General features: G+C 47.4%; 2 protein-coding genes across 13 annotated transcripts in view; both read left to right on the forward strand.

The window, feature by feature from the left end:
- Positions 1 to 27055, forward strand: part of LOC120393914 (complement receptor type 2-like) — a 341488-nt gene that overhangs the window by 282403 nt on the left and 32030 nt on the right. The gene's annotated exons all lie outside the window — the stretch shown is intronic.
- LOC120393911 (complement receptor type 1-like) overlaps positions 1 to 27055 on the forward strand; it is a 404201-nt gene that overhangs the window by 221833 nt on the left and 155313 nt on the right. For 7 of the 12 annotated variants that reach the window (XR_005592155.1, XR_005592156.1, XM_039518354.1 and 4 more), the window contains 3 exons: positions 22005 to 22052; positions 24368 to 24436; positions 25675 to 25731. The exons of 4 other annotated variants lie outside the window; for them this stretch is intronic. Coding sequence is in view for 6 of the 8 variants with exons in the window: in XM_039518354.1 (XP_039374288.1) it covers positions 22005 to 22052; positions 24368 to 24436; positions 25675 to 25731 (174 nt within the window). In the remaining 2 variants the exon portion in view is untranslated. The remainder of the gene's footprint in view (positions 1 to 22004; positions 22053 to 24367; positions 24437 to 25674; positions 25732 to 27055) is intronic. One more of the 12 variants, XM_039518356.1, reaches the window with a different exon arrangement.

Below are 27055 nucleotides of genomic sequence, written 5' to 3' on the forward strand. Positions count from 1 at the left end.
GCTTTCCCCTGTCTGTGGGTGAGAGCCATGCAGAGCCACTTGCACACCTCTGTCTAGGAGCCTAATCTGCTGCTCTCCTCTTCCAGGGTGCAGCGCGGTCCATGGTGCCAGGGCATCCAGGAAGCCTGCCTTAGCACCCCTATTGCGCTGGTAACAGGGAGCCACCGGAGGGACGCCCACGCCCCAGCCCCGTGCCCCAGTCCCTGCCCCACCCCAGAGCCTGCACCTCCAACCCAGAGCCCTGACCCCTCCCAGCCCAGAGCCCCCTCTCACACCCCAAAACCCTCATCTCCAGCTCCGTTGGGTCGCGGGCACCAACAATTTTCTTCAACTGGGTCGCCAGAAAAAAAGTTGGAAAATCACTGACCTAAAGAACTCTAAATCCAGATTAACAAGAAGATGCAACAAATCGGTGAAGATGCTGGGGAGGAAGGGCAGTGTGTTTTCATGTAGATTAGCTGTGCGTGCAGTGTGGCTTGCCTCGTTTCTGGCTTGTATAAAATAGCAGGGTTCTATAGGCACTACAGCAGAAATAGGTTTTTTTTAAAGGTTATGGTAGCAGCTATGAATTTTTTCAGGGACCTGTCTGACAGGTAAGGAAGAAAGCCTGGAGGTTCTCTAGGAGAAGTGTATTAAGAGGAGATGAAGGTTGGGCATGTTGGTAGAGCTCAGCTGGTAGCTGACTTCATGAGATGAGACATCTGGTAGGTGAGGCAGGGCTGTGCTGAGATGTGCTTTGAAAGAGGATGTAAAGCTGCTTTTTGATGTGGTAAGGAAGGGAACCCCGGTAGAGAGATGCACAGCACAGGGGTTGAGATAACTTGAAAAAAACCCAGTCCATAGAGAAGAATATAAGGGCCTGGATGAAAGCTTTGGCAGTCTGGACTGAGAATAGATGGATTTTGGAGAAGTTCAGAAGGGAAAATGGCAAGATTTGGATATAGTCAGGACATGAGGGTCCATAGAAAGGGCATAAACTTTCATTGGCCAAAACTCACTTCATCAGATGGTCACTGAATAACAGACTTAAAAGTGGCAATTCTTCAACAAAAAAGCTTCAAAAACAGACTCTAAGGAGAAACTGCAGAACTGGAATTAATTTCCAAACCAGACACCATCAAATTAGGCCTGAATAAAGACTGGGAGTAGTTGGGTCATTACAAAAACTAATTTCCCCTTACTGTTACTCACACCTTCTTGTCAACTGTTTGAAATGGGCCACCCTCATTACCACTACAAAAGTGATTCTTTCCTCCGTTGGTATTCTACTGTTAATTGAATTGTCTCTTTAGCACTGACCCCCCACTTCGTTACGCAACTCCCATCTTTTCATGTACTGTGTTTATATATATCTGCTACTATATTTTCCACTCCATGCATCTGATTAAGTGGGTTTTAGCCCACAAAAGCTTATGCCCAAATAAATTTATTAGTCTCTAAGGTGCCACAAGGACTACTCATTGTTTTTGCTGATACAGATTAACCCGGCTACAACTCTGAAACCGTTGTTCAATCAGTGGCGACTGAGGATGTGGCGAAAGAAAGATTTGCGAGGGAACACAAGCTCTGTTTTTCCCATGTGCAGTTTAAGCTACTGGCAGGGAATCCAAACAGGAGTTTTGTGAGTTGTCAATATAATGATCACAGCCAAAGCTGTGAGAGCAGATAGGATCCCAAAGACAGGGTGCACAAGGAAAAGATGGTGGGCCAAGGAGAGAATCCTGGCAGATTCTTGCTGATGAGGTGGGGAGGGAATGGGGGGTTGTTAGAGGATCCACCAAACTAGGCCTGAATGTATGAGATGGAAGAGTCAGGAGAAAAAACCATGAGAGGATGGAGTGACAAAAGATTAAAAGAAGTAGAAATACTTGATGGTGTCCAAGGCACTAAGAGGTCCAGGAGAATGGGGTGGGGTAGAGGCCCTGGGAATTGTGTGAGACTTCAATAAGGTGGAGAGGGCGGACACAGACTGGAGAGGGTCACAAGGTTAGAGTTGAAGAAGACAATCGTGCCATGGTGTAAACAGAATGTTCAGTTAGAATTGGAAATGAGGAGCAGGGGAAAATCTGTCTCTCTCTTTCTACATGCTTTAGTCTACTAATGCCTTTCTCTCTCTTAGCTCCTTCCTTTTCCTCTTTACTCCTTAGTCAGTGATGAGCTGACAAAATATTAACAATAGGTTCCCTCCTTCTCACCTAATGAGGGAGTCATGCACCCCCAGGGGGTCATGCCCCATCCAACCCCTCATGTTCCTTGACATCCCACCTGGGGACCCCTGACTTCCCTGTCCCTTGTCTGCCCCCTGCTGCCCCATCCAACCCCTCTCATTCTTGATGGCCCCCTGGGATCCCTGCCCCATCCAACCACCCCTTCTATCTGTCCCTGACTGCCTCCCACCACCTCATCCAACCCCTGCTCCTTCCTGACTGCCCCCCGGGACCCTTGCCCCCATTCAATCCCCCTGTTCCCTGCCCGCTGAGCGCCCGACCCCTATCCACCCCACAACCCACCGAACACCCCCTCCCTGCCCCCTTACCACACTGCCTAGGGCCGGGACAGGGGCCGCTCGGCCAGCACCGGGACTGGCACTGCGTTGCCCGACTCCCCAAGCTGGGCCAGGCCGGGCCGGAACTGCTCAGTCGGCACCGAGACCGGTGCCGCGGGCCCGACTCCTGAGCTGGGCCAGGCTGGGTCGGAGTCGCTCAGCCGGCACTGAGACCGGTGCCGCGGGGCCCGACTCCCCACTCCGGCCCAGAGCCGCTCGGCCGGCACCAGCGCCGTAGGGCCCAACTCCCCGGGCCGGGCCAGAGCCGCTCAGCCGGCACCAGCGCCGCAGGGCCCGCCTCCCCGAGCCGGGCCGGGCCGGAGCCGCTCAGCCGGCACCGGGACCGGCGCCGCGGGGCCCGACTCCCCGAGCCGGGCCGGAGCCGCTCGGCCAGGGCCAGGGGGAGCCACTCAAGTGGAGCCGGACTGGGCCACATGCGCCATCCCTGCCCCCACCACCCGGCTTACCTGCCTGCTGCTTGTTTCAGGCCTTCCGCGAAGAGAAACTTACTCACCTTGCAGTAACTGAGGTTCTTCGAGATGTGTGTAACTGTGGGTGCTCCACTCTAGGTGACGGTGCGTCCGGCGCTGTTGATCGGAGATTTTCGTAGTCAGTGCCTGATTGGGGCACACGCACCCAGATGGTATCTCCCGTCTAGTTGGAATCTTCCTGAGTGCGTGCGCCCCACACCCTCCTCAGTTCCTTCTCTACCGTGGAGAGTCATCTCAGTACTTCAAAGTAGAGGGGAGGAGGGTGGGAAGTGGAGCACCCACCGGTACACACATCTCGAAGGACCTCAGTTTCTGCCAGGTGGGTAACTTTCTCTTCTTCTTCGAGTGCTGTCCCTGTGGGTGCTCCACTCTAGGTGAATGTGTAGCAGTACCCACTATGGTTGGTGGGACTTTGGAGATACGGCAGGGAGTACTGAAGATAGTACTGTATGACCTACTATTGTGTCTGCCGTGGTGTCTTGCGTTAGAGCATAGTGTTTTGCAAACGTGTGTTCAGATGACCCTGTAGCCGCTTTGCAGATATCAGGAATGGGAACATTGTGTAAGAAGGCAATGGATGCCGACATGGCTCTAGTGGAATGAGTTCTAATGTCATTGGGCGGTTGAAGATTCTTCGCACGGTAACAGGATCTGATGCAGTCAGAGATCCACTTGGACAGATGTTGTTTAGAGATAGCCATACTCTTTGATTTTTTCGGTAATAGAAACGAAGAGTCGTGGAGACTTGTGAAATGGTTTAGTCCTGTCTAAATAAAAGGCAATTGCTTGCCTGACATCGAGAGTATGCAGGGTTGCCTCTTGTGGAGTCTTGTGAGGTTCGGGATAGAAAGCAGGTAAATATATAGGTTGGCTGAGGTGGAAGGTAGATACCACTTTAGGAAGAAATTTAGGATGTGGTCTCAAAGTGACTTTGTCTTTGGAGAAGATTGTGTAGGGAGAGTGGGCCATCAGGGCACTCATTTCACCTACTCTCCTTGCCGATGTTATGGCAACTAAGAAGCACCTTCATGGACATATGGAGATGAGAGGAGGTAGCCAAGGGCTCAAATGGAGGTTTCATGAGAGTGTGTAGAACGAGGTTAAGATTCCACGAAGCAGCCATTGGGTGAATTTCAGGGTAGAGGTTTTGCAGGCCTGTGAGAAATCATTTTATGGTTGGGTGGGTAAAGAGTGAATAACCTGCTAAGAGGTCATGGAAGGTGGTAAGTGCCACCAGGTGCACTTTGATGGAGCTGAGCGAATGTCTGTCTTGTTTTAGTTCCAAGAGGTAGTCTAGAATGATAGGGAGGGTCACCGTATTGGGCACTAAGTGATTACGTGAGCACCAGAGGGTGAAACGCTTCCACTTCTGCAGGTAGGTTTTATGAGTGGAGTCTTTCCTACTGTGCAGGCAGACATGTTGGACTTGCTCAGAACAGGCTAGTTCATGGGTTTGGAGCCATGAAGGAACCACGCTGTGAGGTGGAGCTTGTGGAGCTCAGGGTGAAGAGCCAGTCCGTTGTTCTGGAAAAGGAGATCTGGCCTGTTGGGGAGAGCCCGTGGGTGACGGGAGGACATGCAGAGTAGGTAGGGATACCACGTCTGTCTCAGCCAAGCTGGGGCAATAAGTATGACCTGGTCCTTGTGGTCCACAATCTTTCAAAGAACCCTGTGTAGCAGAGGGATTGGTGGAAGGGGTACAGGAGAGAGTTGTTCCATGGGATGAGGAATGCATTCTGAGTTCTGAGTCCCACTCTGGAGCAAAACTGGGGACATTTTCGGTTCTGGGTTGTGGCAAAGAGGTCTACTGACGGGATGCCCCAGAGGGAGAAGAGCTGTTGAAGTATTGTTGGGTGCAGTTCCCGTTCGTGTTCCGTCGAGAAGTGCCTGCCGAGTGCGTCGGCAGTAGTGTTGTGGCAGTCTGGTAGGTAGGAAGCAGTGATCTGTATTTGATGTTATATACACCAGTTCCATAGTCGGATGGCTTCCATGCAAAGGGAATGTGAGCGTGCTCCCCCTTGTCTGTTGATGTAGTACATACATGCTATGTTGTCTGTTAAGACTCGCAGGTATTGTTCTTTATCAGAGGAAGAAAATGAAGGCATGCTCATCTCACAGCTCTGAGCAATAAGAGATTTATGTGTAGGTGCGTCTCTGATGCAGACCACTGGCCTTGTGCCCTGTGTCCCCCTAAATGCGCTCCGCAACCGATTAGGGAAGCGTCCATGGTGAGCATGAGTGCTGGGGATCCTTTCTGGAAGGAAACCTTAGTGCAGAGGTTCTCTGGTCTTGTCCACCACTGTAGGGAAGCTAGAACGTTGGCAGGAGGAGTTAACAGCATCCCTAAGGTGTGTCTGTTGGGTTTGAAATTGGAATTGAGCCAGCCCTGAAGACATCTCATGTGCAGCCTGGCGTACTGGACTATGAAGGTGGTGGCTGCCATATGACCAAGGAGCTGTAGGCAGAGTCTTGCCTGTGTCCTTGGATGAATAGAGAGCGTGCATTTGAGCTGCGTGATAGCGAGGAATCTATGATATGGGAGCAAGGCTCTGCTCTGGATTGAGTTGAGATGAGCTCTGATGAACTCAATCTGTTGCGTAGGTGTCAGGGTGGATTTGGGGTGTTTATTTGGAGGCCTAGGCTGTGAAAGAGGGCGATAGTGAAAGGGTAGCTTGGAGTGTCTCGCCATGGGAGTTGCCCTTGATGAGGCAATCGTCCAGGTAGGGGAACAGCGTGACCCCGTGTTTGTGGAGGTGAGGCGACCACAGCTAGAGTTTAGGAAAAGACTCCTGGCGCTGTGGAGAGGCCGAAAGGAAGAACTCTGTATTGGAAATGGTCGTGACCGATTGTGACGCGTCTGTTAGCTGGATGAATTGATGTATGAAAATAGACGTACTGTAGGTCGAGGGCTGTAAACCAGTCACCTTGATCCAGTGCAGGAATTAATGTGCCCAGTGTGACCATTTCGAATTTTTGTATCCTCGTGAATTTGTTCAGTTGGCCTAAGTCTAGTATAGGCCTCCACCCCCCAGTCTTTTTCTGGGTCAGGAAGTAATGGAAGTAGAAATCTTTCCCTGGATGTTGCATTGGCACAGGCTCCACTGCGCCTAGCTGTAGAAGGTGAGCCACTTCTACATGAAGCAGGTGCTCATGAGAGGGGTCCCTCAAGAGGGACGGGGAAGGGGAGGAGGATAGGATATGAATGGGCTAGAGCAACCAGACTGAACTATCTCGAGGACTCAGCGGTCCTGTGTAATTTGCTGACAAGCATGTTGGAAACTCTGGAGGCGGTGGCGAAATGGACAAATAGGCTGTGGAATCAAGGAGTGGTCACACAGACCCTGGACCAACCTCGGTCTTTGGTAGGGTTGGTATCGTTGACCCCTGGTAAGAGATGGGTGAATGCCCAGGGTGCGCAGTGTCGCTCTAGAATCTTTCATTGTATGAAGTAGTTCATCAGGTTTTTTTGTTTTGTTTTGTTTTAAAGAAAACAGTTTATATTTATCAAAGGGGAGTTCCTCCACTTTGCTCTGCAGGTCTTTAGGGATGCCAGATGCAGAAAGCCATGAAGATCTGCGCATAACCACAGCCAGTGCAGTTGTATGGGCTGCTGTGTCTGCCGTGTCTAAAGAGGCTTATAGGGCTGTTCTGGAAATCAATTGGCACTCGCTTAGAATTGATTCAAAATCCGCTCTCCTGTCCTCTGGAATGTAAGAGGCGAATTCAAAAGTTTATTGTAGTTATCAAAGTCATGCCTGGCAAGGAGTGCAAGGTAGTTTGCAATCCAGAATTATAGAGTGGAGGATGTGTAAACCTTGCGACACAAGACATCAAGGCGTTTAAGGTCCTTGTCTTGCGGGGTGGACCGATATTGTGGCTGTTTCATTCTTTGTGCGACTGCGTCGATAATGAAAGAATTGAGTTGTGAGAAAATAGGAAATCAGCGTCCTTAGCAGGAACATAGTGTCTACGTTCGGCTTTTCTGCAGGTTGGTAATAAAGAAGCTGGAGTTTGCCAGAGAGCGTCAGCTGGTTCCAAGAGTGCCTCGTTTATAGGGAGCGAAGTAGGGAAACTGAGGCTGGTAGCTGCGGACCTTAGCCTGAGGTGGAAAAGGCTCCAGTGGGGGAGGAGAGGGAGGTGCAGAGAACTCTGCTTGCCCTACAATCAGGTTCACTCTCAGTGAAGGTAGCCAATTCAGGTGGTGGGACTGTGCTGTGTCATGTTAAGAAGCGAAAGTGAAAGTGTGAGCGGTGCAGTGGGTCGTTGGAGGTACCCTGCAGGGGGTCTGCTGCTGGTGTGGGGGCGGAAGGCAGGCTCGGTGCCGACGTTCATCCTGGCACCGGGGCAGAGCGTGCGGTCAGCACCGCGGCTTTTTTTTTTTTCTTCCCCTTCTGTCCTGAGGCTTGCGGTGCCGACGTCCTTGTCGGCACCAGGGCAGAGCGAGCAGCCGGCTTCGCGGCTGGGTTTTTTTTTTTTTAAAGCCCTGAGGCTTGCGGTGCCAAAGTCCTTGTCGGCACCGGGGCAGAGCGTGCAGCCGGCTTCCCGGCTGTTTTTAGCGCTGAGGCTTGCGGTGCCCACGTCTGTAGGCACCGGGGCAGAGCGCGCACCTGGCTTCAAGGCTATTTTTAGTGCTGAGGCGCTTGGTGCTGCGGAATCTTTCTGTGTTGGGGAGGTTGAATTTCCACCTCTACGGTCTGTGGGAGCCGTTGTTGAGGCATGATCCAGGGCTGAGGCGCCTACCTTTGGCGCTGTCAGCACAGAGGGTAGAGATCTCACAGGAGACCCCTTACCCTTGTTAAAGTCTCTCCTATGAGACTGCTGTGCTTCTTGCCTCCACTCCAGGGAGGGTGAAGCAACGCTCCCCACCGGTTCAGATCTGTCTGGGGAGGATGTGGGAGTGGGTTTAACTTTCCCCATCTCCAAAAGCGGCTGCGGGGATTTTTCCATGAGAAGCATTTTAAGCCGCGGGTCCCTGTCGTGCCGAGCCCTTGACTTGAGGCTCATACAGTGGAGGCACTTTGCGGGGATGTAGGCTTCCGCGAGACACTTCACACAATGTGAGTGCCCATCCAAACTTGGTATGGAGTCCTGACAGAAAACACACCTCTTGAAACCTGAAGCCCCTGGCATTGTAAATTAGAAATGGCAGGGGAGAGTGTCTCAGTGAGAGACAAGTCTGAAGTGACTTTTTTTTTTAAACTAAGTAACTAACTATGTAACTACACTAAAGGAAGGGAAACAGCTGGGAAGTAATAATTATTAATTTCTATGTTCTTTGTTACTGTTTCCTATAGATACCCCGGAAGAGAAGGCAGCACTGCTCCAAGTCCCGTCTTCAGCCGAGGACGGTAGAGAAGGAACTGAGGAGGGCGTGGGGCGCACGCACTCAGGAAGATTCCAACTAGACGGGAGATACCATCTGGGTGCGTGCGCCCCAGCCAGGCACTGCTACCGAAAATCTCAGATTGACAGCGCCGGGACGCACAGTCACCTAGAGTGGAGCACCCACAGGGACAGCACTCGAAGAAGAACATTTGATTCGCAGGGAGCAGGAAGCAGGGGAGGAGAAGGAGGGCGGAGCTTTCAGGGGAGAGGGGGAGGTGAGCGGGGGCCAGATGGACAGCTGCCCGAGCCTTTGTTAAATTTAAAAGCTTTTTTAGAACCGGTTAACAGAGTTAGGTTAGTACAAATAATGGGTTTTATACAGGGGCGGCTCTAGGATTTCCGCCGCCCCAGGCAGGGCAGCACGCCGTGGGGGGCGCTCTAGCGGTCGCTGGTCCCGCGGCTCCGGTGGACCTCCTGTAGGCATGCCTGCGGATGCTCCACCGAAGCCGCAGGACCAGCGGCCCCTCCGCAGGCAGGTCTGGGGGTGGTCGGCCGGAGCCGCCTGCCGCCCTCCTGCTGGGACGCCGCCCCAAGCGCGCGCTTGGCGCGCTGGAGTCTGGAGCCGGCCCTGGTTTTATATCTTTTGAAAGAAACAGCTCGGGCCAGTGCAGGAAGCCTGCTCCTGACAGCAGTGCTGGGGGAGGCTGTTGCACTCAGGGATACAGACTGGAAGGGAAACCCGTGGAGGGCTTTAAATGTTTCAGTTTTACACCCTAATGAACAAAAGCATACGGGGGTTAGATCTGGTGGGTGATTTCATGAGCAGCTGCCCCTCCCTGTAATGTGCCCAAAGCTGCACCCACAAAGACACACGTGCAGTGGGGAGAGCCGGACCCCTCCGTGTGTGTGCCTGGGCAGGTGCCCCGGCCTCCTGGGACACAGACTCGATGCTGATCCCTGGGGCCAACCAATCACTCAGGGCCCAGCGCAGCCTCTTCTCCCCTTCCCCTGACCCAATCACCTGCTCCTCGGACAGTGCCTGGGTGCAAAGCGGTGACACAAGCCCTGCTCCCATGTCTCAGGCTCCGCCCCATCCTCTCCTGGCCACGCCCCTGCTCCCGCCCCCTTTCCTCACTGTCACTTGAGCTCCGGCCCCCGACGTTGCTGGGAGAGCTGGAACAAGTGGTCGCGCCACAGAGGTTCTGCTGCCGGCCTTGCCACAGTCTCAGCTCTGTGCTGCCGGCCCGGCACCCGGAGGCTCCTGACACTGCTGCTGGTACTGCCCCTGCCCGGGGTTTGCGGTGAGTGGGTCAGGAAGGGGTGACCCCTGCCCAGGCACGGAGTCCCCTCAGTCCCGTCCTCCCCACCGCATCAGTGCTGGGTTGGCTGGGGACCGGAGCAGCAGCTCCCCTGGGACTTCCCCATCACACGGGGTCCTGGACCCTGCCCCCATCCAGTCCCTCAGCCCGGGCTGTGTTAGACTCAGCCCAGGGGGGGCAGGAAGGGACGAGGGGGGGCCTGAGCCATGGAGCAGCAGCGACAGGTACCCACTGCCCCACCCTGGCCCCTGGCACCGCACCTCTGTGAGCCTTGGGCCCCCGGGAGCGCTTCTGCCTTGGAGGCTAAACTCTGTCCCGCTGGTGAGAGTGTTAAGGCCCAGAGCCTGCTGCTGGGGTTGTCTCCTGTCCATGGTTGGAGGCAGGCTGGGGAGAAAGAAAAAGCCCCTTTGAACAGCAGGTAAAGGTGTGTCTGCTGTAGCTGTACCATTTTCAGTAAAATGAAGTTTGGGGTATTAGACTCCTAAAGATTATAAAATGAGCAAGTTCCCCTATTACAGCCTTAGGTTTGTGACTGTACATAAATGGATTAAAAACGTCATTAAAGCTAATGTTAAAATGATCTAGTACACAGGGTAAGAAAAGACCATCTGTATATCTGGGTATAATGGTTAAAATCCAAAAGTACAAAATTGGGTTTGAAAATCTGCAGTATCCCAAATTAAGGTTAATAAATTCAGTGACACAGTTAAGGTATTCGCATCCAGTTCTTCGGGTACATCGCTCATAAAAGCTTATACTAAGAGTAGCTTGTGGAAAGAAAATATAGCAACAAGTGAAGATTGTCCCTCAGTAATTGAGAATTTAGGATTGGTTGCCCGTTAGTTACTTTCCCGACTTTGCTTCTCATTGATACTTGTCTTCATGCCGTCATACAGCTTCCATGCATCTCATGAGAAATACGAAAGTCAGCTGTCTCAGAGAGAGCTTTCCACCAGTTCTTTTCACTTGTTTCTAAACCCAGACATGTTTCATGTACTCTTCTATAGATTGCTCCTTTGGTCTCCTTTGCCCTGTACGTCACCTTCTTTCATGTCACTCTGTATGGTTACAACAGTGTCTCTGAGCCTGTGCTGTGCTAGATCATAAGCCCTGTGAGGTGGAGGAATGTCCTGTTTTGCACAATGTACCTACCTTATGTTACCATATATGCTCAGGGTGATGGATAGATGATAAATGATGTAAAATTTTATTGTACTGCAATTTTGTATCAAGGCCAGGGCCGGCTCCAGGCACCAGCTCTGGTGCTTGGGGCGGCGAAGGGGAAGGGGTGGCACATCGGGCTCTTCGGCGGCAATTTGGTGGCAGGTCCCTCTGTCCTTCTCGGAGGGAAGGACCGGCCGCCGAATTGCCGCCGAGGAATGGAGCGGCACGTTTTGGGGGTTTTGGTTGTTTTTTTTTTCTGCCACTTGAGGTGGCAAAAACCCTGGAGCCGGCCCTGACCAGGGCCATTCAGTGAACTAGCCTCAAGGCTGCCGTGAAAACAAGTACATCCAAATTGTCCCCAGTAAAATCATTTGTGGCTTCTCAAAAATGATTATTCTGTTACAACTGACTACTGAACGTCTTTCATAGTTAACTTTTTTCCTTCCTTGTCTGTCTCTATTGCTAGGCACTTGTGATTCTCCTCCACGGTTGAGTTTTGCTGAGCTGCCTGGGGCAGTGAACAATTCCTATCCTGTTGGGACCAAACTGAAATACTCCTGTCGCCCAGGATATGTTTTGGGCTCTGGAAAGTCTCCTTTAGTTACATGTCTTGAAAATTCCACATGGTCAGTAGACCCTGAGTTTTGTGTAGGTGAGTGTCTTTGTTGCTTTTCCATTTCAACTGATGTGCAAGCCATCTTGACACAGTTCAAAATTTCTCTTCTATTGGGTAAGTGGTTCGCAGTTCAATGCTGGTATCCATAGACACTTTCTAAATACATTTTGGACAGTTCTTTGTTATATTAGTAGTTGACTTTAAAAATTGTTGGCTGCTTTAAGAGCAGCTAAAATACAAAATTCCAGTAACTTCAGCCTTCTATGCTGAATACTCTCAAATAGGATTAAGAGGAGGAATAGATTTACCACATTTCTTCCTGGCTTTTAGGCCATGTGCTGAATATCTTGTTATGTAATAGTAGATATAAACTTAAGAATAGTGCAGATCTTCTCTACGAGAAACCCCACTGTCCACATAATGGTCCTGTGACTGGGAGGCATTTAGTGCACACCAGTGAAGTTACTGGAATTTGATACTGTACCTATATGGGTCAGCTTTAAATGGAGGTATAAAACAAAGGACATCTAAGCTTTAACCTCTTTGGTTTCCCTAATGATCTTAAGTATCAGGGGGTAGTCGTGTTAGTCTGTATCCACAAAAACAACAAGGAGTCCAGTGGCACCTTAAAGACTAACAGATTTATTTGGGCATAAGCTATCGTGGGTAAAAAAAATCTCACTTCTTCAGATACCTGGAGTTGAATGATCTTACCATGTCACATCTTTTAACTTTTTTAAAGTGGGTGACACAGAACACTGGACAACTACAAATTGGTGCAGTTAAATTCATTGTGTTCATAGTATTTCTTGTTGATAGTATAGGGAGCATCACAAATACTGCAATAAAGTAAACATTTGGAGTGGTAAGTGTCTGTCTTTTTTTTTAAAAATTGTAGGTGCTCTATCCCTGATAACGAAATATAGAATTCAGCCATACTGAATTCACTGTACTAAAAGTAAACCCAGTATTGAATAATGTGTTACAAACTTGGACAAAATACTAATTTGTAACAAAACTTAGAGAATACTTCTCTTGGCTTCATTCATAAGAGTACAATAAGATTTTTGCAAGTTTCTTCATTTTAAGACTATCTATGCTCTATTCCATGCAGAAGTCCCTAGTCAATGCAGTACTACAGTAACTAGTAAGGATATATTCAGTTGGATGCTGATGAACCTTAACTCTGCCTCCTTGTGCATGTTTTAAATTATGATTTTATTTGTCATATTGAATACTGATGAGACTTTCTTGAATAGCCTTAGACTCACCTACTCTTGCCTGCTGACTTGAGGAAATACTTGGTTTGCTGAATTGATCAGGCCTTAGTAAATATGTCACAATTTTTACATGCCTCATCTGCATTGAGATATTTTTCCCAGCACTTTTTATGACTGTACTAACTTTATCTTTGCATGGATACTGTATATCTATATGGAACTCCATATAGATATAGTGAATTTTTGATACAGTTCATTCTTTTTGGGAATAAGTCTCCTGCGGGAGAAAGCATCACAAATAACTCTTGAAGGGGCAAAGAAAAGCTTTTCCACCGAACTTGACTGAGGAACATGCAGTTTTTAACTGTCTAAAATCTGGATTCACATACCAAGAAAACTTATATATTTACAATATGCATAACAAGCCTGTAGAACATACTGCCACGAAATGGAAGCAAAGAACGTGGTAGGATTAAAAAAAGGATGAGACACTTAGAACCTGGTCTGGCAAACACAAATGTGCTTAATCATATTGATTGTTATTAATTATATTTCTGTTCTTAATTCCTTATGAATTGGGAAAAATTTTGCCTACACTGCAGAAGAGGTCAGACTAGATTTCTTGGAATTGATGAATCCACAATACCTTTAAATGATTATGCATGTGAGTGAGATCATGTTAACTAGTGTATACTTACCTAGATCCTTCTGCTTGCTCTTTTTGAATACTGGCACAAGATCAGTGCTCTTCCATTCTTCTTCAATTTCCTGGTACTCTAAGATTTATTAGAAGTTAATTGGTGGGATAGAGATCTCCTTGGCCAACTGTTTAGGATGCTTGGGTGCAAGTTATCCCAAGATTTTGATTTAACAATGTTTATCCCTAGGAGATGTAGTTTAACTTCCTCCTTAATTACTAATTGACATGAAAGTACTTCATCATACTCTTGTGATGAGACTACGTTGTCATTCTTCTTTCCAAATACTAAAGTGAAATATATACTGAAAACGTCTGCCTTTCCTGCATCATAATCTCCATTTAGTAACAGGTTTGTACCATTACAAGGTGTGGTATACTCAATGTATCATCCAGACTAAAGAGAATCTGTCACCCCTGCCCTCTAACCTGGGTGCCCGTTACAATGCATTACTGCTGTAGTCTCCAGTCTGGACTGCTCCAATGGGCAAGTCACTCCCAGCTAGGTCTCAGCCAGCCACACCTTGGCTCTCACCAGCCTGGATTATACTGCAGGGTGACCCCAACAAACTCCTAGTATTCGTTTTGGTTTTTTTCCCCCCTCTAGAAATGTATGTCTTGTATTGCCCAGCCCTCTCCCGGACAATACAAATCCATATCAAGTCTGTATTTCTTCAGTAGAACTAATATGCACACACCTTGTTACCCAAATAGAGTTTCACAGACACTTCAATTTAAACACACTGGATTAGATCAAACCAGTTTATTTACTACAAAGAGATTTTAAGTGAAGGCAAGTAATGAGGCATAAGTCTAAAATGGTTACAAGAGAAGTCAAGATAAAACACAACTGGTGCCCAGGTTAACAAACTATCTTAAATTCAAAATAAAGTTTTTCTCACCACATGCTCTCAGCAGTCTTACTGACCCAACTTCTTAGGTGAGGACCCCTTCTTCAGCTTAGTGGCTGCTTCCTTTGTCTCTTCTAGTGCAGTGGACGGAGTGAGAGGCAGGAGGGGTACCTGGGAGTGTTTGTCCCTCCTTTTTTATAGTGTCAGCGCTGCCCCTTGGAAACATTCCCAGCTGACAAAATGTTTATAGGGAAAGATCTTCCCTGCTGCTTTTCCTCGCTTTTTTGGAGTTTTTTTTTTATGACTGCTTAAATGTAAATTAAGCAGTGCACATATTCCTTTGAGACAGAGCTGTTTGCCAACTTGTGCTGTGGTTTGCAACATGAATTAATATTATAAAGGGAAATCTTATACCTTCACATACAGTGTTGTCATACATTTTATCAGGACAATATTGAACAGTAAACTATACATTTTCAGATACCTCACAAGGCATACTTGGTACAAAGATTATTACAGCAGTCTCTAGGGTGTGGACACGGGTACATTCTCTTACAGTAGGATTTCTTTTGTTCCTAATGAATTTCAAAACCTTCTCCTTATTGTCTGTAACCATGCCAGTTGTGACTCTTTCACTGATGTCTTTAGTGCTCCATATCAGTTTTTACATTTCATAACTTACGCCATCTATCCTTTTTCCCACGTATTATGTTGCTTTTTATTTGTAATTGCTGCCAGTTGAGGTCAATGGATCTACCCACATGAATATGGTTATGCATATGAGTTTTCAGGATCTGGGCCTTAACATGTACAATATGAATATTTGCACTTATACTAAATCTGCAAGGGGATCTTAATTCTCTTGATTCAGGATATAAGACAACCACTGTCTGTGTGGGATTAGGAAGCATCAGCCCACTTCCACTTCTCCTCGCTTCCCATGGACATGTTACAAAACTATCCATAATATGGGTTGTAAAGATTTCCTCTGTAGCCTTTGGTGCTGACTGCTGTCGTACAGGACAGATACTGGACTCCAAGACCATTAGCTTTGATCTGCCATGGTATTTGCTATGTTAGGAGGTGCAAGTTAGCATATCCCCTTTTCCCATTAAGGTAATATGAGTAACACTAATATTAGTCTTGTTCTCTTCTAGGAAGATCATGTAAACAACTAGAACTAGAAAATGGCAGAGTTGATTTGACCGATCTCCGGTTTGGTGCAACAGCAACCTTCTCCTGTAATGGAGGGTGAGTGGCAAGTTGCTGCTTTTGACTAATTAACAGAACCTAGACTGGTGTAAAAGTGCTGGTGAAGTCTGGCAAAATGAGTCGAAAGCCTGCTTAACTTCAAGAACATAAGTGAGTGGTGTGCTATAAATCTGTAGCCATGGGCTGGGCCCTTGTTAAGAATTACACCCAGGACGCCACCAGCTTATTGCTGCCCAAGGAGGCGGAAGGTCCCGCCCCCAAAATGTCGCCCCCAACAGAGGCGGCGGAAGGCCCCACCGCCGCAGTTGCCACCCCCCAAATGTTAGTGCCCTAGGTGACCGCCTAGGTCGCCTAATCAGTTGTGCTAGCACTCATTACATCTGCGATTTTCAAAGGCGTTGAAGGAAGATAGCCACCCAGCTACAGTTGTCATGCAGTGAGAGATGGGCACCAAACTCACTCAGGTGCTTTTGAAGATCCCACCTTCAGGGGATCATCCAGCAGGGATTGGATCATGGGTCATGAGACTGAGAGTCCCACCTCAGGGGTCATGTGGCACTTACTGACCCGTGCTGTTTCTCCCTTGTTACAGGGGTTTCTGTCTGAGTGCTGGGAGCTAGTGGCAGAATATTGTCCATAAAATGCCACACCAGGAAGGAGCAGACCTCTTCCTGCTCTACAATAGCAAATGTTTGTCTGTCCCTTCCTTATAGATGTCAGTATTACCCAGGATAGCCTCAAGTGCTGTTGTTGCTTTTATCCCTATGGGTTATGTTGCCAGGCCTTGGGGAATCAGAAATTGCTTGTGGCTTCATTGCTCTGAGCAGCTGTGTTTGGGATTTTTGACGTCCTAAAGTTTAAGGCTAGAAGGGACCACCAGGTCCTCCAGGCTGACCTCTTGTATATCACAGGCCACCAACACTTCCCAGGGACCCACATACTAAACTCAAACAAAATTAGTCTAAAATACAACAGCCCACAGGAGCTTAGACCATTGTGTGCCATGGGCAGAGAATAGGAGGACCTGAGGTGCACAAATTCTCAGGCCCCTGTCATGGCAGGGAAATGTTGAAGTGAGATAAATTGAGATAATCCTGGCAAGTGACCTGCACTCACATGCTACAGAGGAAGGCAAGAAAACCCCCAATGTCACTGCCAATCTGACCTGGGGGAAATTTTCTTAACGACCCCACATACTAGAGCCTGAGCATGTGAGCAAGAACCAGCAAGCCAAGCACTGAGGTGAGAGTGCTTGATGCCACCTCAGAGTCCTGGCCTTCCCATCCAGGAAGGAAGATAGATAAAAGAAACCAACTCAGAATACATTGGGTGGGGAATCTCTGCCTGACTGGTGCAGGGGACTGGCTGAAATCCTGAAGCGTGAGCCGTTAGGAACATAACACACACTGGAAACAAACCCCAGGGTTGCTGAGTCTTGCCATCACAAGCAACCCCATCATATAATTGCACTCATAAACTTGCCTGGCTCTCTCTCAAACTAAGTTAGTTGCCCCACAACTACTATTGGGTGACTGTTCCTGAGCCTGACCTTTCCGATGGTTAGAAACCTTCTGATTTCCAGCCTGAAGTTGTTCATGGCCAGTTTTTACCCTTTGTTCTGGTGGCAGCATTGTACTTGGTTTAAATAGCTCTTCACCCTCCCTGCTAATTGAATGGATTGTGTTGCGTGGGCACAGACATGACATGAATGCAGCTGTTGTGTAGGGTTTTGTTTTTCTGTATCACAACTTTAGGTGGCTTGTCCAAGCAACAATGATTCTCCCAAGGGATGTTTGGGGTCGGGGGAGATGTCAAGGGCAAGTCTCAATTAGATATTTCTGGGCATGGGGAGGTAACTCCCTGGGCAAGGCTGGCTCTCTGGCTCCACAGAGTTGGGAGTCAATTCCCTTGGCTTATCCTGTAGATTGGTTTATCCTGCCATCTGGATGAAGTAAGTTTGATCTGCAGACATTTCTGAGCTTTTTTGAAGGACTTGGTGACTTTCTGTACAGTAGCCTATAGGGGCCTGTAGCGGGGTGGTTACCTGCTCCTGCCCTTTTGGGGCTTTAAAACAGCCCTGGGAAGGGGCTTTAGGCTGGGCTGATTGGGGAAGTGGCTGCAGCTGGGGCCACACCCCAAACTGAGCAACAGGGCCTTATAAGAAGGCCAGGGAAGCCAGAAGCCAAGACAGTCTCTCTCTGCATTCAGAGGGAGATGGGCCTGGCTGCAGGGAGCTGGACCAGGTACCTGAGTGGAGCAGGGCTGGGGAAAGGCTGAGGAGCTGGGGAGCTCCAGCCTGGAAAGCCCCAGGCTGCCGCCTAGCAGAGGGCTAACAGGTACCAGGGGTTACAGAGGCAGCCTAGGGGTAGGCCAAAGCAGCAGGTCCAAACCCTCCTTGCCAGTGATGAATAGGCTGATACTGCAGTCTGCCCCAGGACGTGGGGCTAGACAATGACTGGCAGTAGCCCTACACTGAGGCAAGGTGGGGATAGAGGGTGGGGGTTCCCTGGGGAGGGGAGACCCTGAGAGAAAGGGGGTTACTGCCAGGGGGCAGCACCCCATGTGAAAGGGCACCGGGGTCCAGGGAGGGACTCGGGGCCAGGGAACAGGCAGATCACTGGCCTGCAGAGGGTGCTCCGTGCTGGAAACCGAGCTAATTCCCCGGAGTCACCAGCAGGAGGTGCCGCAGGGGTGAGTCCGACCCATTACAGGGCCTCAGGCTTTGGAATTGTGCAGGCCTATGAGGTCTCTGGGTTTAAAGACACTGGTTAGATCTTGGATAGTTAAGATGCTTGAATTTTGAATATGGAACAGGGAGATGGCAAGTGCGTGAAAGCTCAGGGCAGCTGTCTTGTCTCCTGTTGCTGCTGTCAGCAGGTTGTCTTTGCATGTAATTGTATTTTACAAACTATCAGATGCTTGGCCACCAGCTGTGTTCTCTCTCTCTCTCATTCATTCACTATTCCCTGCCTTCACAGGAGATTGACGTGAAAGAACTTACAGAAATCAATGTAATCGAATGCTTAGTGTGTTCTGTAGTGAAGACCATATGTAAGCTTTGGCAGTATGTTGCAACTTTGTGTGCTGGGTTTAGCTGGACCTTCAGCTAAATGGACTTGGAAATGCAGTGCTTCTGGCTGCCCAGCATGGGCAGCATTGGTTAAAGTAGGAGAAAGAGTAACAAGAGCTGCTTCAGCTGAGCCAGCCTGACATAATAGGGCAGAGAAGAGGTTTTTAGTTCTTCTGCAGAGAAAAGCAGAGTAACTCTAAGGTGCAGAATGTCAGTGGCTCAAACACTTCCTTCTACATGTTAGAAACATGAGACAGCCTCCTACTTAGTAAATCCAAACCCTTTTTCCATGTCCAAGCATTGTGAACAGTGATCTGTTAAATAACTAGTTTTCTGGGTATTTGAAGAGTTCTGTAGCAGAGGTGGTAGGGCCTTCCCTCACCTACTGGAGGGAGAGGGGGTGCAAAAATCTCTAATTTAGAAGAGGGGTAATGTTCCCTTTTGCCGAGGATTAACAAATATTCCCAAGCATCTGATAAGCATAGCTCAGAAGTGAGGACTCTCTCCAGATAACACTTCTGGGAACTATATCCTCTGGTTTGTAGCTCTTTATTGCCGTTAACTACGCAGGACCTGGTCTTCACGTACAGCGGCGCAGCTGTACTGTTGTATATAAAGATGCTCCTATACTAATGTGAGAGTTTCTCCTGTCAGCATAGTTTATCTCTCACTCCAAGAGGCTGTTGGCGGGATTTCTCCTGTCGACATAGTGCTGTCTATGGGGGGCGGGGGGGGTTAGGCCAGTATAACTGTCACTCAAGAGTATGGATTTTCACACCCCTACAAAGTAGTTGTACCGATATAGATGTGTAGTGTAAACATAGCCCTAGTGTTCCTTGGTCTTACCATGTTAGATGTATCCCTTCTTCAATAGTTTGTCTCCACCTACTGGCAGAAAGAAACCATGTTCTCTCTTTCTGGACTGTTAACTAGCAGTTTGCTTACATGGGTAACAAACTTGAACCTTTTTCTTTCTTTAGGTACAGATTAATTGGAACGACTTCTGTCCAATGTGTGGTTGTGGGAAATGGAGTTGATTGGGATAAGGAGCTTCCACATTGCGACGGTAAACTAATTTAATGGTTTTAAGAATGGTTGACGTATGGAGACGATGCAGCATAACTGGTGCTTCAGAGGAGTCAGTCTGTTCTTACTTTGGTATTTCATCCAAATGACAGTTGAGTTGGGGGGAGCAATGAAATCGTACTATGGTTCTCCATGGTGTTTGGATGACTCCTACAGAATCTTTTTTTTTTTAAGTATCTTTTAGATTGTTCACCTGGCATTGTTTAATATGCACAATCCAACAGTCCTCATGGCTTCTCTTGGCTGTTGTATCTGTGAAATCCTGCAGTTCACTAAGTAAAAGGCATGATAATTACTTGAAGTTTTGACCATTCCCATATCTGACTGTCCACTTCTCTGAGGCTCTCTTAGAGTGAATCACAATTAATTTGCCTCTACCATAATTTGATCTCTTGCAGGGCCGGCTCCACACACCAGCTGGTCCTTGGGGCGGCAATCTGCAAAGAGCGGCAGTCCCTGTTGTTTTGCCCCCAAGCAGCCACGCCGAATTGCCACCGCGGACAGCGGAGGCAGTCAGTGTTCCCTTAGGGTGGCAGGCGCGTTTCCGCCGTGGCAGCAATTCAGTGGCAGCTTCTATGTTAAGCTGTCCACGGTGGCTTCAGCTAAACGTAGAAGCTGCTGCCGAATTGCCGCCACTGTGGAAACGCGCCTGCTGCCCTAAGGGCACAGGGACTGCCCCTGCCGTCCGCAGGCGGCAATTCGGTGCGCTGCTTGGGGCGGTGAAAACTGTAGAACCGGCCCTGTCTCTTGGATGCTTTCTGGGCTTGGTCTATCAATCATGCTTCTGATATCCAGTTTAAAATCAGCTGCTGCTACAAGCAGTGTCTTAGCTTAGTTTTCTGCAGGTAGAACAACACTACCTCCAGAGATGGTGGGGAAGAGGTTCTGTCTAATTGGCTGAGGCTAATGTGTTTTTAAAAAAAAGAGAGAGAGAACTTTTGTAAAGGGAAGTGGTAGGCAGCTCAGTGTAGGGGTTGCTATGGGCTTCCCCTAGAATATATGAATGGGATCCCAGCAGCAATATGCAGGGTAGCCCAACTGGGCTCTCACTGTGACAACGTGTAAGTGGGATAAGCGTGTCTTGTCTCTAAAGATGCAGATTTGTAAACGTTAGTTTGGCAAGCTCCTGACTCTGAGTGGCCAGCTGGTGATGGGAGACCGATGTAATGTTCATAACTGCCTTTTCCTGTTCTTTTTGCCTTAGTCATAATTACCCAGGACAAACCCACAACTGTCCCTCCCGAAGGAGCAAAAGTAGCTGAGACTTCCTCAGATAAATTGGAAGAACTTGGATTTGCTAAAAGTCTAGAATTTGGGGTTCAAATTGCCACTTGAATAAAAGTGAAATGTACAGTGTGAAAGTCATTTTAATGTCTATAATTCTCCTATTCACAGATACAAATATGATGATGCTCACTTAGCGCTTGCCTAAAAACTTGCTAGAGAGCTTGTTGTTCATGTGCACACTCCATGCTCTCCTGGTTTTCCTACCCCTCTCATTGTTCCTGCACCATTTCTTTTGGCTATCAAAGTCCTTTGGTGGATCCGTCTCCCACTTCCACTTTCCAAAGGATTCCCACAGCGCTCTGACCTTGGCCCATCCCTCTGAAACCTCTCAAAAGGAGAGTGACATGGCCAATACCGTGGATAAGGAATATTATTGTATGGGCTGATTGATGGCAGCTCTAATGAGAGGGATGGGGGCAGGGACCTCCTTTTTGTTGTGTGGTTCTACAGCGCTTAGCACAGTGGGGCCCTGAGTCATGACTTGAGTCCTCACGCACTATTGTGACACAACTAAAAATAACACTATTGGCTGCAGTAGGGGGCGGCGTGTGAAAATCTTCTATTGCTCTATGGCCTCCAAGCACTGATTGTTTCAGTGGCACAAACTCTTTCTTAGGTGTAGATTTCACTGGGACAAAGACAGTTAGTCTCCAAATCCCTATGGTTATCCCAAGGATGAGAATTCAGGAGTAGATAATTTACAGCTGAGAGAATTAGCTCTTGGAATAACAATGTGGTAATGCACCTAATGCGTGTGGATCTTCTGCTTTGTGCAGACTTGATGGTATACCCAGCAGAGAGAAATATTAGAGAAAATCATGTGTGAAAACACTGGGAGGGTGTTGGCTCTAGCAGCTATTCAGCCTGACAGTGCTTTCACTGGCATGCTTGGGGGCTTTTCTTCAAATGTCTTGGGGAGAGAATATGTGCAGTTGCGGCTTTGATTCTTTAAAATTCAGTGTGTTTTGTCCTGTGCTTGGCAAGATAAGTTTCACTCCAGTCTGTTTGTTGGTGTTGATGTCTTTACATGCCTGGAATCTCTGCCGGCTTTTTGGTATTTAAAATAGTCAGTTGTGTGGAGAGCACCTCAAGTATTTAATAAAACTTTCTTTTCTGTACAGGTTCTGACCGGAACACAGCTGGCAACTCTGCTGAGCCTGAAGGTGGAGGTGAGGTACTGAGGGGAGAGAAAACACTTGAGCTGTTAGACTGGGTAGCGCAATGTGTGTGGGGAGCAGGGAAGCCTGGCTGTAGGGAGCTTCAGAACTGGGATGGCCACATACTTTCAATTGTTTTTCAAATCTATTACACTAAAGAACCCCAGAAAGCTGCTGATCCATGTGGTTAAATTATGTGCATGAGATTGGAATCACACTGAATTTCTGCCAAAAATAAATAAATTAACTAAAAATTCCCTTCTACTCAGCAACTTGGGGATACTGCAACTATGCATTTGTTTCTAAATCAGCTAGATTTCTTTCTGTTTTTTCTTTTTTTGTTTTCCTAACTTTTTTCCCCATTAGCCAGTTCCCTGCCTGGTTTTTAAAATGTTTTTCATTGAGCTTTATTTATACAACAACAAAAGAACCCAAACTCTGTGTTTCAGCCACCACTGAAGCCATCAGTAAACCTGAGTCCTCCACCTAAGTTATGATGAATAATATGAGTACAAGTGACTATGTACACGCCATTTATCATACTAACATTCTTAACATTAAAGACTATAAGTTTGTCAGTGATGTATTTCCTAAGGGCAAATAGGTTCAGTAATTCCAGAGCCATTGAAAGGCCACTTCAGAGCACTCTTTACCCTCGTTGTTACTATTGTAATCTTGCATAGCATTTTCCTAAAAATCTTAGTCTGAGCATTGCTTTTACGTGAATCTGATTTCTAAATGCAAAACTCATTGACATCAATGATTGCGGTTCTGTTCAGTATGTGGCAAGGAGTTACCCATTTAATGTCTAACCAGCAGCTATGGATACTAAATGGCCTTACTCTAGTAAGGACAGCTAAAGTCTGTCTCTTGAAACAATCTATTTGGATCATTTGAAATACTGATTACAAGGCTTTTTACATCTAAGAATATGTCTGCAGTGTAATTCCAAGTCTGTGGCTGGCCCGTGCCATCTGACTCAGGCTCCTGGGACTTGGGCTAAGGGATTGCTTAATCTAAAGTACTGCAGCATAGAGCTGTATCAAGTTAAATAACTAATTATAATAGGTGGCAGCAGGAGTAAATTGTGATATGGACTAACCACTAGAGGAGGCTGCACAACACACTAAAACAATGGATTATATATGCACAAATAACCTCATTATACACATGCCTAGCCAAGTATTTAGATTTGGCAAATTCCTTCGGTTAGGCTAAGTGGATGAGACTTGGGTCTGCCACATTAGACATCTGGGTGCTCCTCCTAGCTTGAGGAACTTTCATTCAGGGAGGATGGGTTGTTCAGTGATAACAATCCTGTGACCTTCAAAACCCAAATTAACACCAATCAGTAGAAATAATGAGAGTTGAACTCATCATCTCCTGGTTCCCAACACGGTGCACCTTTTCCTAGGCCAAAGGATATTTTCCTGTGAGGGATGGAGATGCACACTTCTGAGTTGCACATGGCAACACCTTGCAGCGAATGCTCAGTGAGAACAGCATGTTCAGGAGTTTTAGAAGTCCCTTTTGGAAGTTTTGATGAGTAAAACTGAAGAGAAATGACAGGTTTTGGTAGGTTGTAACTCATGGTGGCAAAAAGAGGCACCACATTGAGCCTTTCACATCCCTGCTCAAACCACAGAACTGTTAGAACCAGGGGCGGCTCTAGACCCCAGCGCACCAAGCAGGCGCTTGGGGCGGCCGCTTCCCGGGGGGGCGGCATTTGGCTCCGGTTGAGCTCCCGCCGTCATGCCTGCGGCAGGTCCACCGGAGCCCGGAACAAGCGGACCTGCCGCAGGCATGACTGCGGCGGGTCCCGTCTTCCCGCGGCTCCGGTTGAGCTCCCGCCGGCAGGACGGCGGCAGGTCCGCGGGTCCCGGGCGCCGGTGGACCAGCCGCAGGCATGCCGGCCGGAGCTCACCCGGAGCCGCGGGACGAGGGACCCGCCGCGGGACCGGGGAAGGGCGGCGCAGCGCTCCGCGCTGCTTGGGGCAGCGTGATTTGTAGAGCCGCCCCTGGTTAGAACTCTTTAAAAAGAGAGAGAGAGAGAACTTTTGTAAAGGGAAGTGGTAGGCAGCTCAATATAGGGGTTGCTATGGGCTTCCCCTAGAATACAGGAATGGGATCCCAGCAGCAGGCTGCAGGGTAGCCCAACTGGGCTCTCTCTGTGACGATGTGTAAGTGGGATAAGTGTGTCTTCTCTCTAAAGATGCAGATTCCTAAACATTAGTTTGGGAAGCTCCTGACTCTGAGTGGCCAGCTGGTGATGGGAGACTGATGTAATGTTCATAGCTGCTTTTTTTTCCTCCTCCTTTTTGCCTTAGTCATAATTACCCAGGATAAACCCACAACTGTCCCTCCCAAAGGAGCAAAAGTATCTGGTACTTCCTCAGGTAAATTGGAAGAACTTGGATTTGCTAAAAGTCTAGAATTTGGGGTTCAAATTTCCACTTGAATAAAAGTGAAATGTACAGTGTTAAGGTCCTTTTTAATTTCTATAATTCTGCTATTCACAGATACAAATATGATGATGCTCACTTAGCACTTGCCTAAAAACTTGCTAGAGAGCTTGTTGTTCATGTGCACACTCCATGCTCTCCTGGTTTTCCTACCCCTCTCATTGTTACTGCACCATTTCTTTTGGTTATCAAAGCCTTTTGGTGGGTCCTTCTCCCCCTTCCACTTTCCAAAGTGATTGCAGTTCTGTTCAATCTGTGGCAAGGAGTTACCCATTTAATGTCTAACCAGCAGCTGTGGAAGATACTAAATGGCCTTACTCTAGTAAGGACAGCAAAAGTCTGTCTCTTGAAACAATCTATTTGGATAATTTGAAATACTGATTACAAGGCTTTTTACATCTAAGAATATGTCTACAGTGCAATTCAAAATCTGTGGCTGGCCTGTGCCAGCTGATTTGGGCTCCCGGGACTCAGGCTAAGGGATTGTTTAACTGTGGTGTAGACATTTGGGCTCAGGCTCGAGCCGGGGTTGTAGGACCCTGGGAGGTGGAAGAGTCACAGGCTTGAGCCCAAATATCTGCATCACCATTAAATAGTCCCTTAGCCTGAGAAAGCAGGCATGGGCCAGCTCCAGATGTATGATTGCAATGTAGACGTACCCTGACACTAACCTATGATGACATGCTAGGGTGGATATTATGATACCCTATCTGGACAGCCCACGTGTAATGATTCTGTGCTTACTCAGTGTTTAGGCAAACACCTGGCTGGCCAGTGCAGGCTTGGAAAATGAGAGCCTAGAAGCATGTGTAAGAGAATAGTTAACATCCCTTGGTTTATATTGTAAAAAGCCTTTAAATCGAGATTGGTTCATCCATTTTTGCAATTGGTTTTCCTGCCTGTATTAGAAGAAACATACGTATGCAATCCCTTGAAAAGCTGCTTTTCTTCTTTGTGAGGTTCTCGAGGGGTCAGATCATGGTTTCCAGTAGCTAATGATTATTTATTTTATAATGTGGTGTTTTATGAGACTCTTATTGATTTTTTCACTCATATTTGGTATAATCTAGGGTACTAGTGTGGCTGCATGTGCATGGATTGTAGATGAGTTCCTGTAGGTTATTGACATGAATATGGTTTCATATTTTAGCTCACATTTTTGTTCTCTTTAGAGCTTGGCTTTTATACACGCATCAGCATTCCCAGCATCTGCATCACCTTCGCCATTGGTAAGTAACTTAATACTGAAAAAATAATTAAATGCACTAGAGCTATGACTGCGTTTTGAGGTCCACAGTCCAGGCTATTTTACTATTGCACTTGCTCTATCTCATCTCCACTGCCCCCCCCCCCCACATCACCACCACCACCACATAACTCCTAAAGTTCCTTGGATTTAGGACTCCTCAATTGCTCTGCCACTGACTAATTTTTGCCCTGTGATGGCATGTAAAATATATGCCCATGATTGAGATTGTGCTGCCGTTCCCTGGAGAGAAGCCTGTATTAATACTCTTAGTTATTTTCTCTGTCTGTAGGCTTGTAATTTATTCACAATATTTTCCGGAGCTAAGAAACCTGCTGTGATTCTGTCCTAAATTTGTGTACACAATGTTGGGGAACAGATGGGGAGTAAAGAATCTCATTCCCCGCTGCTCCCTCAAGAAGTTTCATTTCTGTAGTTCTGTCTTGGGTGAGAATACTTCCTCCACACTTAGAACTGGGTATTTGTCTGCTCACCCACAATGGAAAGGATAGAAGCCAGGAAGGGAAATTGTCAGAAGATCCAAGCAAGCCCTTCCCAGGTTGGATTTGATAGTCTAGCATCATGGGAATAAGAAAGTTGTTACTTATATAAATGACGTTCCCACCATTCAGTTAGTCAGTCTGCAGTGCAAAGGGCTTTTTATCTCACTGAAGTGAAGTTTATGCTCATGCAATCCTGTTCCATTTTGTCATGATCATCAAGCAGGTAGCTTGTTTAAGATAAGCTTTACATTCAGAAGCCCAGTTTGCAATGTCATTTGAATAAAATAGCCAGTGTTGGCAGTTCATAAGTGAAGATACTCAACCAGCAGAAATGGGCTTTTACTGTAATGGAAGTAATCCAATGTCGTTGACTCTCATGTGTCATGTTGTCATATGCAATTTCTTCCATGCTATGAAATCTAGTGGGTGCTAGAATTTCACTGTGAACAATATTGAAAGAGAACCAACTAAAATGTGGTTACTGCAGTCTTCTTTGTATATTACTGGCAAAATATAGGTAGCAAAATATATGCTCATCAGACAAAAAAAGAAAATTAAATATTAGTCTGTTCTTGCTTTTATTGATCTGTTGAATCTACAAGATAAATTATACTTATACAGAAGTGACTCTGTGTGGGAATAACATTATGACTAAGAGACCTCATTCCCATGCAAAAATATTACTTGTTTTGTGAAATTTTATTTGTACAACACTTACTCCTCTTGGTGAAGGACAATTATAAAGGGTACACACATACACCTAAAAATTAAATGCCTGATGCTGAATAGTTTTTCTGTATTGTT

This window comes from Mauremys reevesii, unplaced genomic scaffold (assembly GCF_016161935.1).
Source record: "Mauremys reevesii isolate NIE-2019 unplaced genomic scaffold, ASM1616193v1 Contig36, whole genome shotgun sequence".
Lineage (NCBI taxonomy): Eukaryota > Metazoa > Chordata > Testudines > Geoemydidae > Mauremys > Mauremys reevesii.